Source organism: Heterodontus francisci, chromosome 18, assembly GCF_036365525.1.
Source record: "Heterodontus francisci isolate sHetFra1 chromosome 18, sHetFra1.hap1, whole genome shotgun sequence".
NCBI lineage: Eukaryota > Metazoa > Chordata > Chondrichthyes > Heterodontiformes > Heterodontidae > Heterodontus > Heterodontus francisci.
The window spans coordinates 63,873,130-63,890,758 of record NC_090388.1 but is presented as its reverse complement, the minus strand read 5'-3'; the positions used below and the strand labels follow the sequence as shown (position 1 = coordinate 63,890,758).

At 42.2% G+C, this 17,629-nt stretch overlaps 1 protein-coding gene across 1 annotated transcript in view; it reads right to left on the bottom strand.

Annotated features, from left to right (window-relative positions):
- The window catches only part of LOC137379686 (receptor-type tyrosine-protein phosphatase zeta-like), a 262,813-nt gene that overhangs the window by 23,133 nt on the left and 222,051 nt on the right, over positions 1-17,629 (bottom strand). Inside the window, exons 15-18 of the mRNA XM_068050891.1 lie at positions 13,359-13,444; positions 8,951-8,971; positions 6,338-6,434; positions 4,384-4,466 (exon numbers count right to left, since the gene is read on the bottom strand). Coding sequence (XP_067906992.1) covers positions 4,384-4,466; positions 6,338-6,434; positions 8,951-8,971; positions 13,359-13,444 — 287 coding nt within the window. The remainder of the gene's footprint in view (positions 1-4,383; positions 4,467-6,337; positions 6,435-8,950; positions 8,972-13,358; positions 13,445-17,629) is intronic.

Below are 17,629 nucleotides of genomic sequence, written 5' to 3'. Positions count from 1 at the left end.
TTTAGTATTCCTCAATCTCTGTAAAATGACTAAACTACACAATACAATGATGAAGTGCCCAATGTAAGCCACACACTGATAGCTCTCTCAACTCCTGACATTGGGAGAGGAGGATGTTGCAGGTTTACAACAGCAATTGTGGGTTGGAATTTCTCCTTGTGGGTACAAAAAATAAAAATACACCAACTTTATAATTTGTATGACCATTTAGACTTCAAAGTGAATGAGTAATTTAAATTTGATTCTACAGCTAATGTGTCTTGTGCAGGAAATCCTGCATAATTAAATGTTTTCCAATGCATCTGTACAGAGTGAGAATGTGCCCTTTGTCGGAAAAAAAAACATGTTGATTGGCTTAAATTTCACATTTACTAAAAATAAACCAATCCAAAAAGCACACATTGCACTAACCATCTCTCAAAAATGTCCAGTTCACAAAAACAGAAAACAATAACATCCTGATTTTTTTTTCAAAGTTTTTCCTGCAGCCATGTTGGTTTTCCCTACCCTACTATACACTATTTAAAATTAAATACATAGCACAATAAGGAGGTGAAAAAACCCAACAATTCTGAAAGGAAAATCCCGTAACACCTACCCATCCCATCTTCCAGCAATTCTGACAACCTTCCCTTGCTCATACCTTCCCTCTGTTTTGGGTCTTAAGCTTGCCATCTGTCTGCTCTCAGGCCTATGTTCCTTGAGCTATGCCACATGCTACTTTTTCTGTGGCCCTGCATTGGGTAATCTGAGACCTCAGAGCTCACTGAAACTCTTTTTATCCTCAGAGTCCCTTCACTGAAACTCCTCTGTCCCTCAGAGTCTCCTCACTGAAAATCATTTGCCCCTTAGAGGTGCGTGCATTTGTAATATTGTCCCAGTCTTCTGCTGCTGAAACCCTCAATTATGCCTTTGTTAACTCTAGACTTGACTGTTCAATTGCTCTATTGGCTGGTCTGTCTTCTTCCACCCTACATAAACTTATGCTTATCCAAAACTCTGCTGCCCATATCTTAACTTGCACCAGAAATAGTAGTAAGCCTGAGGATTTTAGAATGCAGCAAAGGAGGACCAAGAAACTGATAAAGGGAGACTAGAATATGAATATAAGCTCGCAAAAAATATAAAAACGGACTGTAAGAGCTTCTACAGATATGTAAAAAGACAAATGTGGGCCTATTGCAGCCAGTCAGGAGAATTTATAATGGGGAATAGAGAAATGGCAGGGAAGCAAAATTATTACTTCGTGTCTGTCTTCACTGAGGAGGATACAAGAAATCTCCCAGAAATCGAGATCCAAGGGACTAGGGAGAATGAGGAATTGAAGGATGTTAGTATTAGTAAGAAGGTTGTATTGGAGAAATTAATGGGGCTGAAGGTTGATAAGTCCTCAGGACCTGATATTCTACATCCCAGAGTGTTGAAAGAGGTAGCCATGGAGATAGTGGATGCATTGGTGATCATCTTCCAAGATTCTACAGATTCTGGAATGGTTCCTGCAGATGGGAAGGTAGCAAATGTCACCCCACTATTTAAGAAGGGAGGGAGAGGGAAAACGGAATTATAGCTACCTAGGCTCAACTATCACCAGTAACCTGTCTCTCAAAGCAGAAGTCAACAAGCGCATGGGAAAGGTATCTGCTGCTATGTTCAGACTGGCCAAGAGGGTGTGGGAAAATGGTGCACTGACACTGAACACAAAAGTCCGAGTGTATCAAGCCTGTGTCCTCAGTACCTTGCTCTACGGCAGCGAGGCCTAGACAACATATGCCAGCCAAGAGCACCGTCTCAACTCATTCCATCTTCGCTGCCTCCGGAGAATCCTTGGCATCAGGTGACAGGACCGTATCTCCAACACAGAAGTCCTCGAGGTGGCCAACATCCCCGCAATATACACCCTACTGAGTCAGCAGCGCTTGAGATGGCTCGGCCATGTAAGCCGCGTGGAAGATGGCAAGATCCCCAAGGATGCATTGTACAGCGAGCTCGTCACTGGTATCAGACCCACCGGCCGTCCATGTCTCCGCTTTAAAGACGTCTGCAAACCCGACATGAAGTCCTGTGACATTGATCACAAGTTGTGGGAGTCAGTTGCCAGTGATCGCCAGAGCTGGCGGACAGCCATAAAGGCGGGGCTAAAGAGTGGCGAGTCGAAGAGACTTAGCAGTTGGCAGGAAAAAAGACAGAAGCGCAAGGAGAGAGCCAACTGTGTAACAGCCCCGACAACCAACTTTTTAACTGCAGCGCCTGTGGAAGAGTCTGTCACTCTAGAATTGGCCTTTATTGCCACTCCAGGCGCTGTTTCACAAACCACTGACCACCTCTAGGCACTTACCCATTGTCTCTCAAGACAAGGAGGCCAAAGATGAAGACTGACTATAACTAAGGTTGTAGATAAGGCTTTAAACTAAATAGTGGGGGGGAGGGTTCAATTGAAAGGAAGTGTTACAAGTCGAAAAGTAACGAGAGAGCAGAGATGCACGATAGTGAAGGAGCATACATTATTCAGAGTGACAGGAAGGGACAGAGAATACAAGCACAGGAGTACAGCAGAAATTGGAACCAGAGTAGGCAAAAATGGTAAAAAGTCAAAGCTTAAGGCTCTTGTTACAAATGCTACGGCATTCAGATAAAGATAGATGAGCTGACGGCACAGATAGCTATCAAATCATATTCATTTATTTCTATCACTGAGACGTGGTTGCAGGATGACCAGGACTGGAATCTTAATGTTCAAGGATATTCGACGTTCTGGAAGAATAGGCAGAAAGGAAAAGGAGGTGGGGTAGCTTTGTTACTAAAGGAAGGCATCAGTGCAGTTGTGAGTAATGATATAGGTGTAATAGATCGTGATGTAGAATCAGTTTGGGTAGAAATAAAGAATAGCATGGGGCGGCGCAGTGGTTAGCACCGCAGCCTCACAGCTCCAGGGACCTGGGTTTGATTCTGGGTACTGCCTGTGTGGAGTTTGCAAGTTCTCCCTGTGACCATGTGGGTTTTCCCCGGGTGCTCCGGTTTCCTCCCACAGCCAAAGACTTGCAGGTGATAGGTAAATTGGCCGTTGTAAATTGCCCCTAGTGTAGGTAGGGAATATGGGATTACTGTCGGGTTAGTATAAATGGGTGATTGTTGGTCGGCACAGACTCGGTGGGCCGAAGGGCCTGTTTCAGTGCTGTATCTCTAAATAAAAAAATAAAATAAATAAAATTCCCATTCATCCAGAACCCTTGTGCTCACTGACCTACACTGGCTCCCAGTCCAGCAATCACTCAATTTTAAAATTATTATCTTTGTTTTCAAATCTTTCCATGACCTCACCCCTCCCTATCCCTGTAACCTCCTTCAGCCCTACAAGCCTTTTAGACCTCTGCATTCCTCCAATTGTGGTCTCTTGCACATCCCTGATTTTAATCATTCCATCACTGGTGGCTAAACCTCCAGTTGCCTTCGCCTAAACTCTGGAATTCCCTTCCTAAATCTCTCTGCCTCGCTACGTGTCTCTATCCTCCTTTAAGATACTCCTTAAAACCTACTTCTATGACCAGACATTTTGTCATCTATCCTAATAGCTCATTCTGTGGCTTGGTATCTAAGTGTTTATTAATGAGACTCTTGTTTAGTGCCTTGAAGTGTTTTGCTACATTAAAGGTAGCAAATGCAAGTTGCTATTGTTTTGCATGCTTGGGATTTCTGGGATAGTAACGACTACAGTTATTCAGTGAAACTAATCAGGTGCTGGGCAGAGAAATCTAATATTGGGAATGCCAAAAGTAATGGAAAACTGCAATTCTAGAAATTTCCTCAGGGAATCTCCCTGTAACTTTGGCATAAACAATGGATAAACTGCTTAAACAGGGATTCTGTCAATCTTCCATGGCCTATATTTCAGATTTTCAGCAGCTGCAGTACTTTGCTTCTGTTTTCTGTCAATCTTCCCCTGAATTTCTCGCGACCCATTGGGATCACAACCTTGCTGAGGAAACTCCCAGTGAAAATGCTTTTGCAAGTGAAGGAATGGTAGATGAATTAACTTGAGGATTAGCGGACTGTTTATAATGAAAGAAAGCCAAATAGTAAAGCTGGTGAAACACTGGACAGATCACAGTGACACATATGCATTCTTACTTACCTGACTGTTCTATCTCTCATCTGAATTGCATGTGAGCAATGTCACAGGAGATACACTATCATAGCAACATTTTATGCACTTCTTACAGAAATTGTAATGTTATAACATAAAGCTGCACATATAAGCACTGAATAATAAATAACCAAAGACTTGGGATGATTCCAGAGAAATCCTATGAATTGTACATTAGCCATAAATTCAAAACTACTCCCTGCCACAGCAGAAAGTGAAAGAAGCTTATGCATCTTACTTACATCAACATAATTTGCATTGATGTAATCGCTGTGCTTGGAGTCCTTTTCTGTAAGTGGGGACAGTTTAACTCTGCTGTGGTCAACTGAAACAAACAAAAACTTTATTTTTTCCAGAACAAAGTAATTTTTGCAGTAAACGCAAGATTAAAAAACAAATATCCACCCATGAATGCAGGAAAGCAAAGACAACTATTACATTCCACATTGTGCGGTATCGTGTGCAGTGCATTAACACTTGGTATTGCTCTGCTAAGGAAATTACTTTAAATTAAAGCAGATTAGAGGGATAAATCTCCCAGGTTTTGCGGCTAATTTTTACTCTGGCAAAGACATTTAGGCTCCACATGGGCATATGATTCATATATACCAATGCAATGTCCCATCACTAAAGACTATGGACAAAGAAACAGGACGTCTGGCTATTTCATCCAAAGGGAACGTTACGTGCCAAGATTGTAAGAGGCAAACAAAAACAGAAAATATTGGAAATACTCAGCAGGTCAGGCAGCACATGTTGAGAGAGATAAACAGAGTTAACGTTTCAGGTTGATAACCTTTTATCAGAACTGGCAAAAGTTAGAGATGTAACAGATTTTAAGCAAGACAGGAAAACGGAGATGAGGAAAAGAACAAAAGGGAAGGTCTGTTAAAGGGTGGAAGACAAGAGAGATTAAATGACAAAAGTAGTGATGGCACAGGCAAAAGGAGATGGTAATGGAACAAGAAAAGAAACAAAAAGACAAATCTAGGGAGGTGTAAGTGTTGAAAGGCAGAATCATCACCAACAGCTGCTGTCCCAAAACAAAAAAACACAAAAAGAAAAAAATGGAGCAAAGATTATGATCTGAAATAGTTGAACTCAATGTTGAGTCCTGAAAGCTGTAAAGTGACAGACAGCTTTTTATTACCTCATTATTACCAAAATTCTGGAACTCCCTCCCTAATAGCAGTGGGGGAATACCTGCAGTGGTTCAAGGCAGTGCACCACCTTCTCAAGGGCAATTCGCAATAGGCAGTAAATACTGGGCCTTGCCAGCGAGGTCCACACCCCAGGAATGAAAAAAAACCTGATCTATAAATCCAGTAGATTATGTGCAACAGGAACATTAGAAAGGGGCCTTCCTGTCAGCTACAGGATTTGCTTCGTTGTTAGGGGGACAAAGGAGACCAGAACAACAAAAGAAATTGACAGAAGAGAACAATAGAATGTAATCTTCAATTATGATTCTGGTTATTTATCGTTTCAGAAAAAATAATGCTAGTGGTGAGACTTACACTTTTATTTTCATTCTGTTCACCCAAATAGCCTGCTTTTTTAACAATGAGCATTGTTGAATATGTATATGCTGCACATGTTGAACTTTAGTAAATCATCAAAACTGCAGTTAGTTGTCTCGCAGTAGGGAGCAAAAGAAAGAAATTAATCAAGATTCTTCTTTCTGACTGTTACCCAGTACACTCGTGCAGACACAGCTGAAGAGAGAACTAGCCTTTGTTGTGGTGGTTCCTGTGGTAGAACAACCACCTGAGCCCCATCGTTTGCTTGCATAAAACACCAGAAAGCAGCTGGCACCCAAAAAGCCACACCCCAGTATGATTCATGGCCTTTAGCAAAGAAAGAGAAAAAAGGAGGCGAACTGAGCAGAAATCCAAAAACAACAAAATTTTCACCTCTGCATTCTTTTGCACGATTAAACTAAATCATTGTAGGAATTTCCCATTTTTTCCTTCATTGTGTTACAAAGTGTCATAAAGATGATGGTTAGAGTTTTGTGTTGCACAACCCTGTGAAAAAGCCATTCTTTCCCAAGTCAAATCATCCAGGCCTGCAAGTTTGTAGGACTACGAGCCACTGAGGAAACTCTCTAAGTTCATCATGCTAATGTTGAGGCAAGATAATTACAAATAATTAATGATAACCCTGGGATATAGTAAAATAGTCACAGTGGCTTACAAGCAACTATATTTATATAGCGGTTCTTGTTTTTGTTGTCTGGGTGGTTGGAGCTGTCTGATGTGATGCCTAAATCAACAGCGCATCCTTGGACTTCCTGCAAAAACCAAAAATACATATCATTAGATAGTGGAACAAAGTTTCACATAGACCTAGTCGAGTCCATTTAAGTCTCAATTAAAAAAAAATTAAATCCCACTGCATTTCCTTCCTTTTACCTCTCCCCCATTCCTGAGAGAATTGAATCCTGCTAGAGCACGTTTTCATGCTGCTGGCAGTTTTCTTGTTTTACTCAAGCCCCAGTTATACAGTGAGCATTAGGAAATTGGCTGTTAGGACATCACAGATGAGTTTGTTCAAATCCTCAACCAACTATGGTTGTCAACTCTTGAGGATTGTTCTTGAATTTGCAGGAACTAAAAATTAGTCTCCTGGACATTCCTGTAATCGACCCAGGGGTAAAAAAAAATCATAGGAACATTAAAAATAAATGGTGTTTTCCCCCCATTTTCTTTGAACATTTGCAGTTTTTAGACAGAAAAATATTGGAGATGGGAATAAAGGCTGCTTGACCAGTGCAGGGAGGAGGAAGGCAGTGGGAGATGGGAGATCATGTGGTGAAACATCCAGGAATAGGTCCAACCAGAGTTGCCAACCCTACATCACATCCACTGTCTTCTCATACACTCATGCCAGGGTCACAGCATAGGGCCTCCGGTAGGAAACTGGTTGACATTCTGCTCCATTACCTAAAGACCAACTGCAGTGCCCCCTACTGCTGCCCTGGCAACTAGTTTAGCACAGATCAAGATTGAACTGGGGTCCTTTCCGTCAGGAGGGCTCAGCTAAGAGCTACCTTTGATTAAATCCCATTTAAATTCAAAAGCAATTCCACTGTCGAGATAAGTTAGTTAGTTAGTTAGAGATACAGCACTGAAACAGGCCTTTCGGCCCACCGAGTCTGTGCCGACCATCAACCACCCATTTATATTAATCCTACACTAATCCCATATTCCTACCACATCCCCACCTGTCCCTATATTTCCCTACCACCTACCTATACTAGGGGCAATTTATAATGGCCAATTTACCTATCAACCTGCAAGTCTTTTGGCATGTGGGAGCACCCGGAGGAAACCCACGCAGACACAGGGAGAACTTGCAAACTCCACACAGGCAGTACCCAGAATTGAACCCGGGTCGCTGGAGCTGTGAGGCTGCGGTGCTAACCACTGCGCCACTGTGCCACCCCAAACTGCTAGCTTATAATTTTACTGTTAGACATGTACAAAATTGTAGTAACACTCTACTGCAGCGTAATGATATAGGAAGTGAGTACCTTGTTAAAAATAATGGTGAAGATAGTATGAAACCACAATCCCCTCCTATAAATATCAGCATAGTTCCGTGATTCCAAACTCCCTCACTCTTCTTTCACAGATGCAGTGTGACTGTGTGCGCCCGGTGAGATACATGTGAGTACGAAAAAGAACCGTCCACCTAGCCTGTCCCATCCAAACATGGTGCAACCCACAGACTCCAACAACCACCTGCAACCCCCACCCCGCCCCCCAGCCCTCACTCTCCCCCCATTCTCCCCCCACCCCGTCACTCTGGGAGATGATTGCCATCATTTAGTGAACAGCAGAAGCACGTGTTCACAGCGCTGAGATCCAGCGATGAGATTAGAAGTTGTGACAGGGTGGGTGGAAAAGAGAAATGCATTGCAAGATAAATGATACAAAATATCTTCTGAAGAGGTGATCTTTATAAGAACTGCATCCTGCATGCAATCAAAGAACTTTGGAACAAAATAATAATCTACGGTATTAGAAGCTCAGAATCTTAGGCCGCCTACTGCAGTAGCAAATCAATCTAGATATAAAAACAAAAAATTGCTGGAAATACTCAGCAGGTCTGGCAGCATCTGTGGAGACAGAAGGGTTCTGATGAAAGGTCACTGGCCTGAAACGTTAACTCTGCTTCTCTCTCTACAGATGCTGCCAGACCTGCTGAGTATTCCCAGCATTTTTTGTTTTAATTTCAGACATCTGCAGTATTTTGCTTTTATCAATCTAGATATAACCTAGCTTCACCTTAAAAGTGCCAGTAAAGTCAACTACTTTGAATCTGGCTTCAAGAAAATATGAAATCATAATCCCTCGATGATGTCTCTCCTGTTTGTTCCCAATAAGGAGACCATGATCTCTTGGTTGTTTGATGCTTAGGTAGAAATTTTAAAGCATTTATAACTCAATCAGCACGATATTTAGTGATTTTCACTGGGTGTTTTTAGTACACCAGGCAAAAAAAAATCTCAAGGATAATATGTATGAGCAGCATCATGTGAGAGAGAATAGCTTGTGCACCAATAGTTGCTTTATTTTCATGGCACATTAAAATGCAGCAAGATCTGTCAAGAGCAAATTCTGCAGAGGAGCTTATTCTGCTCTGGGAATTAAAACTTAATCTTCAGAAGAAGCCACTCTACTTGAATTGTAAGTAAATTAAATGGACAGCACGTACATAGATGCTGCAAAATAAAATGGGCAAATAATTGTTCTACAAAGCTACTTCTAATACACTAACAAAAGCCAAAACAAAATGTCTTACCTCATAAAATGCTTTCAATTTCTTATGAAGGGGAGGGAATGTAAAAAGCACAGCAATCAAACTCCACAGCAGGCAGTGAACAGCACATTTACAATGAGGTCATTCAGGAAATTTTAAACATTCATGCAGTAAATACACTTCAAATGTCAAGTGAGCTTAATTCATAACCATTGGCCACAGTTTTTTTTAAATTTAGAATTCTGTAAATTCCTTCATTTTAAGGCCTAAAAAGATCAGTGAAATTTCAGGTCAGGCCCATTTGGCCCATTGTTGCAGGGTTGGCATGTGGCTATAAACTGATCAAAAAGCACCATTAATAAGCAGGGCAACTAACTTAGAATTAACCAACAACCAAGGAGCATGAAATAGATATTCGTTGTTTGTTGGAATTTATGGGGAAGTGGAAAACTGTTTCAAAGAATTTTAAAAGGATCATGAAAACAACCAATGGAGTCAGAGATAGAAAGAGATGGGATAACATAACTGGAAGTGTAGGTAAAGATTATTATGTAAATGAGTTTGATACATAGGATAATTAAATATATGTACATTTAAATGGAAAATAGGAAAAGTGTGAGTGAATTATAAAGTTATAAAGTCATTCATTGGTTTAATGTAGGAAATAGAAAGCATATTTTCTAATAACACAAAGCTCTATACAGGTAGTTCCAAATTAACCCAGGTTGGATTGAAGGAAAGTAGCAGCAACTTTTACATAGACTCACACAGTACTGCTGTGTATTATGAAAGCTGCTGTTAAACTGAAGCTCAAATTGCTGGCTGCAGAATTAATTTACAGACAGTAACATATTGCTTATACTGTCTGCTTATGAGTCCGAATCTCCCTACCAAGAGATAGTTCTGTAAACATGTGTTTGCATAGCAGAGCCCCACACCTGGGGCTGAATTTTGTTGAGCTCCCAACATCAGGCTCCGTGGCAGTGGGTGGGAGGGGGGGGGGTGCGGTGTGGAGGGGGCCAGAAGATCGCTGAGGTAGCAGCCTGCCAGAGACGCTGATGCCGGGATTGCCAGCCCAATCTTCCCGGCGGCGGCAACGCTTCATGACGGCCCCCCGCCACTCGGCGACGGAACCCAATTTTAAATATTTAAATAAAGGGCATGAATAAATCAACATACCTTTCACTGTGATCTTGCCGGCTATCGGCGATCTTGTGTGCGCTGGCCGGCACTCACACTCACGCACCTTCACTTACCTATCCAGGGAAAGCTGGTGCCACCGAGGTGGGGAAGTGGGGAACTTAGCATTTTTAGTGTGTAGTCCGGGGATGGGGGCGGGGCGGGGGGGGGAGTGGGGGGTGGTGGGCATGTGAACGGAGTCTAATCCGCATTGTAGTGTGGGGGATGGAGGGGGAGGGATGACACCTGCAATTTGTGCAGTTGGCGGGCTGGGAAGGTCACATATTAAATACAAATTTTTTTTGAGGTGTGGGGGGAATGGGGATGCCATTTATCAGTGTATTGAGGGAGGGGGCGGGGCCAAAAATCAATTGACTTTGTTTCAGTGGGTGGGGGGGGGGGGTGTGGTTGTTGGGGCTATGGGTTTCAACTGTATAGGTTGGGCAGCCCTTTAGAAAATGGTGCCAGCGCCTGTGCAGAGGCAGCAGACGCCGTTGTTGGCATCGCAGAGCCCACCCCTGCCACATTATTGTGGGGGGTGGGCGGATCGCCCAGCGTATGCAGATGAGCCGACGCGCACCAGAGCGCAACAGCATGGTGGCGTGGGGGGCCACCATTTTTTTGCTGCTGCCGCTGACACTACTAGCAGCAGGAGAATAGAATTCAGCCCCTGGTAGGTGATTGTTAAGCATTTCAGAGTGTACAGGAAGTACTTATTTGAATAAATTCTGTTACAGTTTCTAAAGAATCCAGAAACTCCCATGGACTGTCCAAATTCTTTTGAAACTAGACACAGCACTGACTTGGAGCTGCATTTCATGCTATGTTAAGGCAAAGCAATCAGGCCAGGATCTGACTCTGGAGTTATTCTGTCACTTGTGTCACAATGACACAAATGTAGCAGCATAACTGCACCCTAAGGCAGAAACTCTGACAAACCAAAGCAAACAAATCTGCAACATGTAAACTAGAACATATTAATACATCTGCACTGCATTTGTTTAATTAATTATTAGTTAAATTTAGTCTATATTAAATAACAGTATTGGTTAGCTAATTACCATAATGATACTATCTGTTTTACAACCATGTACCGTTACCCAAACCACCTTTTATTTCTTGGGAAAACACTTTAATACATCATAGAAAGAGAGAGAATTATGCTGACTGATGGTCTACATTATACTTTTGGGGGTTTCTTTGACCAAGACAGAGATAAAAGTAGAGACACATAGGTTGAAGGAAGAGACAGACAGACTGACCAAAAGACTCTTCCTGCTTTCATTCAATTTTTTTCTGGCTGTTCTGCTTCCTCTATATTTATTACTTCTCTATAAAACGACTGTGAACTTTCAACAGCTGTTAGTAAAGTTCATCAAAGGTTGCAAATTAGGCTCAAATTTAGCATGCAAAAAATACACATTGCTATACACATTACTTTGGGTTTTGACTTGCAATATGTGTTAAATCATATTTTTGAACTTTGAAACTAAAATGAACATTCTAGCAATGGCAAAGTTCATGCAAAATCATTCATACCCCAAACATCAATCACAAACATATTGTAATGTGTTCAATGTACAAATTATCTGAATATCTGAGTCCAGATTTTTACACCAAGACAACCACAGATTTGAAAAAAATGAGTGAAATGAGTCAGAATGCTACCCTTCAAATCAACTGAGGTCTTCAGTGCATGGTCAATTAAATTGATGAGAATCAGTTTGATTATAAATAATCTCCAGCAAGGAATCATCACCTTCAATAGAAAAGGGAAATATACTGATGAAGGGAGTAAAAAGTCTTTTATAATTAGGAGCTTCTACTGATTCTGGTTTAAAGCATCGAGATCGAACAATTTCAAGTGGAGCATTACTGATGATAATTAAGAGGCATATCAGTGGTATTGTACCTCAAGGACACATTCATGTTATTTCATTGCAAATTTTAAAAAAAATTTGAGGCCTTAAAATCATGCTGTGGCATAGCACGCTAACACTTAATGTGTCTGTCTGAAATGTCTCTGTCTGCTAAACATGTCAATATCACCAATAAAATAGCCAAGGGAGGAATTTCAGACAAACACACAACACAAGGTTCTTGTCCCTACTATAGTGTATTTTCAAAGACCAAGTAAATCTGTTAATTATCATTAAGTGGTTGATAACATTAAATGGACTGAGGGTTGATTCCAGTTATGTATTGTCTACGGTTTATGAATTGAAGGTGCAAACATTGATATCCCAGTAGGCATGAACCAATGGTATCCAAGCAACAGAACAGGCTGTACTTGAACAACCTCAGTTAGAAGGGTCATGTGATGGCAGGTGTTGGAAATAAAACTATGGTGCAGATATAGGGCTGGATCTTGTGCTGCAGCCAGGGCTCCTGGCACGGGGCCAAAAAGATGGGTGGGACTTGGACTTTGAGAACACACTATAGTAGGGACAAGAACCTTGTGCTGTGTGTTTGTCTGAAATCCCTCCTTTGGCTATTTTATTGGAGGTGATGACATGTTTAGCAGACAGAGACGTTTCAGACAGACACATTAAGTGTTAGAATGCTATTATCCCACAGCATGATTTTAAGGTCTCAACTTTTTAAAAAAACTTGCAATGAAATAACGTGAATGTGTCCTTGAGGTACAATAACACTGACATGCCTCTTAATTATTATCAGTAATGCTCCATTTGAAATTGTTCGATCTCGATGCTTTAAACCAGAATCAGTAGACGCTCCTAATTATAAAAGGCTTTTTACTCCCTTCATCAGTATATTTCCCTTTTCTCTTGAAGGTGATGATTACTTGCTGGAGATTATTTATAATCAAACTGATTCTCATCTATTCAATTGACCATGCACTGAAGACCTCAGTTGATTTCAATTATGTGTTTCATAGAACTATGGAGGTTTATAGCAGCAGAGGAGACCATTCAGCCCATTGTGTTTGTGCCGGCTCTTTGCTTAAGCCAAAACTAATCACACTACCTGGTCTTTCACCATAGTCCTGTATTTTCCAATACTTTCAGTATTTATCTAAGCTTCTTTTAAAAGATGTCTCAGCTAATTTCAGTTACAAAGCATTCCAATTCACTGTGTAGAGATTTATCCCAACTGCTAATTCTTCTGGCCCTTTTTTTAAAAAAAACTAAGCGATCTACTAACTTTTGGAGTTACAAAACTGCACTATCCGGACAGGGGGTTTACTTAACTATGACTTTCCCTTCATTAATTAATAAAAGAATTGCCACAAAATACAATTAGAACATACCTCAAATTCTTCAATGAATCCATCATTTGCATGAAGTTCTGCAACATGCTTTGGAAATTGCCTGATTGGAATTGCTCCCATTTCATCTGAAGAAGAAAAGAATTGGTCTTTTATAACCTCATTAAAATGCTGATTAACAGATTGCAGCAATAAAGTCATCAGTCTGATCATTTTTTTATTTGTTCATGGGATATGGGCATCACTGGAAAGGTTGTTAGATGGGAAGTTCCAGGATTTTGACCAAGAGACAGTGATGGAACGGTGATCTATGTCCAAGCCTGGCTGATGTGTGACTTGGGGAGGAACTTGCAGCTGATGGTGTTCCCATGCTGCTCTGTTTTTTTTGGGTGGTAGAAGTTGAGGGTTCGGAAGGTGCTGTTGAAGAAGTCTTGCTGAGTTGCTGCAGTATATCTTGTAAGTGATACACATTGCGCCAGTGGTGAAGAGGCTGAGCGGGGGGTGGGTAGGTGGTAGTGGTGCGGTAGCATTGTAGCTATGTTACTGGACTAGTATTACAGAGGCCTTGACTAATGATCTGGAGATGAGTTCAAATCCCACAATGGCAGCTGGGGACTTTAGATTCAGTTAATTAAATAAATCTGGAATAAAAAAGAACAGTATTAGTAATGGTAATCATGAAACTACCAGATTGTTATAAAAACCCATCTGGTTCATTAATGACCTTTAGGGAAGGAAATCTGTTGTCCTTTTCCAGTACGGCTTATATTTGACTCCAGACCCACAGCAATGTGGTTGACTCTTAACCGCTGTCAAGAAAACCTGTTATGCCAAATGAGGATTTTTAATTCATCGATTAGAAACTTACAGTAAACTTAAAAAAAGGAAAGCTGGAATATTACATGCAACTTTTACAAAGACTTTGCCACAGCTAAAGATAGCTGCCACCATTTGCATTTGAAAACCTTTCACATTCCAAGGCATCAAAGTGGAGACACATGTCTGATTAGCCCATACCCAAAACAATGGCTTGCCTTATTGGTTGAACTACCTGAGATTGCTTTCATTAGCAAGACATTCAAAGCCATCCTGGGACATTAACATTGAAAGGGCGAATCCCTCCAGGGGTAAACATTGATACCATGAAGTCTGAGAGGGATTGAAGTTCCTAAACTTGAATCTCCTTAGAAGGCACCAGAGAATGCACCAAGACAGTCATGTGCCCATCTGTCCATCTCTATGAAAGCTGGGAGTATTCCCTTGGACAAGTCAGACAAGCCAGAGACTCAATCTGTGGAGAAGCCAGAAGGGCTGTCTCTCTCTCTCTCCCCCCAGACGACCTGGTGTAGGGCATGATAATACTAGCTGCCGGCTGCTAGATCCAAGACAAAGACATAGGGAAGGAGGCCCTCTGCTCAACTGTCTCCAAGAACAACTATCACTGCAGATTTCAACGAATCGACGAATTCAACCGGAAGACCACTAAAGCTGCCAGTCCCAGCACACTATGCATTATTTTTATTTGTTCTGGACTCTAATCCAACACAAATCTATCCCTCATCACTCTTTAATCTATTTGTGTGTGTAATTCTAATGTGTATGTGCGTGTGAAGGTGTAGGGTAATTTTATTATTTTATTTAAATTTTTAAGTATAATAAATTCACCTCTTTCTTGCTTAAACTCAAGAAAATCTATCTGATTGGTTCTTTTATGATCATAACAAAGGTAAAAGGTAAAACTGAGGTGGTAAGCACATCTAATGTTTAAAAAGGAATAAACCCTGTCACAGTCAAATAAGAGGAAGGACAAGATGGGAGCCTGGTGACCTCTCCTCACTTGATCGTAACAGAAATTTGGGGGCTTGAGTCCATGTTCGTAACTCAATGACAAATGAAAAATTGGAAGGGGGAAAACCAAAATTGATCACGAGTAAAAATTCAAAAACTTCAACACAGGTTTTCTTGTGGTTTTCATTGCTAGAGTACTAACATGTCCACATTTGAGGCCAGTACCTTCCTAAGCCAGAGTGAAGTAACTTGGAACAGGTTAAATGTCCTCTTTATTGAAGAGTTAAGGAATGTAGCTGGGCGGTTAGGGATTACTATCTGTCCAAAAGCTAGGAAATCCAAAATCCTAAGACTTGTGGCCAACCATATTGCACTTGAACTTGAAGGGCTGGATTTTATGAGCCCACTGCCGATCTCAGCCCAAAACATGGTGGCCCGCCCGTGCGAGCCGCACGCCAAAGAGCCGTTGCGATCTCAAGCACAGCGGCTCATTTAAATACTTGGGGTGGCCCGCCCACCCCAATCACGAGGAGGGGGCAGGCTGTATGTCCCTAGCAATGACATCAGCAGCCTGTGCACAGGTGCTGACGCCATGTAAAGGGTAGCCAGCCCTGCCGGGATATTTAACGTTTTAAAGAAATATCCCCCAAAATTAAATAAATAACATTCCAATGCCCCTTTCCCTTCACCCCCCCCCCCCCAATAGTGATTACATTAACTATTATCCCGTCCCCCCCAAAAAACACTTACATTTAACATCTGACCTTCCCCCCCTACAAAACTGCACAAAGTTTAAAGTACAACCCTTCCCATCATCCCCTACACCCATGATGTTTATTTGAGCTTGTCCCCCCCATCCCACACTGATAAACCTACCTCCTCCCCCCCTCCCCAGACAGGGATATGAAGACGCGGGAGGACCAGCCGCTGTGCCGAAGATCGCAGTGGGCCCTCAAAATCTTGGGTAAGTATATTTAAATTGATTAATTTTATTAATTTCCAGATGTTAATTGGGGTCTCGTCGCCCAGTGGCAAGGGGGGCTGCCATGGAGCCTCGCTGTTGCTGGATGGATCAGGCCAGGCCCTCCGTGGTGGGCCACTGCCAGACGCGTATTCTGGCCTCTCCTCGACACGGAGCCCGACGTCATGGGCTTGGTAAAATCCAGCCCGTCGACTCAGAAACAGGGTCAGAGTCAGAAACAGACAGGGTAATCTTAGCTAAGATACAACTAGAACAGAGGAGATTAGAATTAGAATTCCAGTGAGAGAGAGCGCAGAAATAGTGTCAAGAAATGGAAAAAGAAAGAGCTTTCCAGAAGGAGAAGGAGGAAAGGGAGTTAAGGCGGCTTGAACTAACCAGGGAAGACTCAATACACCCATTGAAGGCATGGCTAGTGAGAGAGCTACCTTTATCGCAGGACCAAGTGCTGAGCTCTTAAAATTCTCCCAGTTGATACCAAAGTTCAATGAGGGGGATGTGGAAGCATTTTTCGTCACTTTTGGAAAGCTTGCAAAACAGCTGAAATGGCCAGCAGAGAGCTAGACCCTGTTATTGCAAAGCAAACTAACATGGGGTTTATTCACTGTTGCCAGATGAGAGTTCATCAGACTATGAGATGACTAAAAATTCTCTCCTGGGTGCATATGAGCTAGTACCGGAGGCGCACGGCCAAAAATTCCAAACCCTCCAAAAGCAGCCTGACCAAACTTACCTCGAGTTTGAAAGAGTTCAGCAGTAGCTTTTGACCAGTGGATATGGGTACTTAAGGTACAGACCACATATGAAAAACTCAGAGAGCTGATCCTTCTCGAGGAGTTTAAAAACTCACTTTCCCTTTCTATTAAAACCCACACAGAGGAACAAAAGGTTCCAAGCGCCAGGCAGGCTGCAATTCTTGCTGATGAATTTATGCTTGTACACAAGCCTTTACCCCAAGGGAAACCCCTCCCCAGTCACCCCCAAAAACCTGAAAAGGATAAAAGGTGGGAGGGTGATAGGAGCCCGAACAGCCATGGGTGAGAAGGGAAAGCTGGACACACAGGGGGCCCTCCTCAGGCCAAAAAAGGCGGTGCTGAGAGCAGGAGTGACGTCAGGAAGCCTGTGTAACTCTATTGTAATCAGGCAGGTCACCTTCGAGCTGACTGCTGGAAGTTACAGGGAAAACATTTAGGATTAATCAGGGCACACCAGACCAGTGCAGGAAAAGGGGCCCTGATGAAAAACACAGCAGACCAGGCTGTGGCTTTAACTGCGCCAGTAAGACGCAATAAACCCACCATTGTGAGTACGAAAAAACTTAACAAAATCCCTGAAAGTTACCAGGATTTTGTGTCCCAAGGAAAAGTGACCTCATACCCCTCGAGTGAGGCAAGCTAGCCCATAGTCATACTTAGGGATACAGGGGCCACCCAATCCCTTCTGCTGGGAAGAGGCATGACCTTTCCCCCAGAGAGTACAGTGAATGCTAGAGTATAAGTGAATGGTATCGGACGAAAGTATATGCCCATAACTTTATACCGGGTGC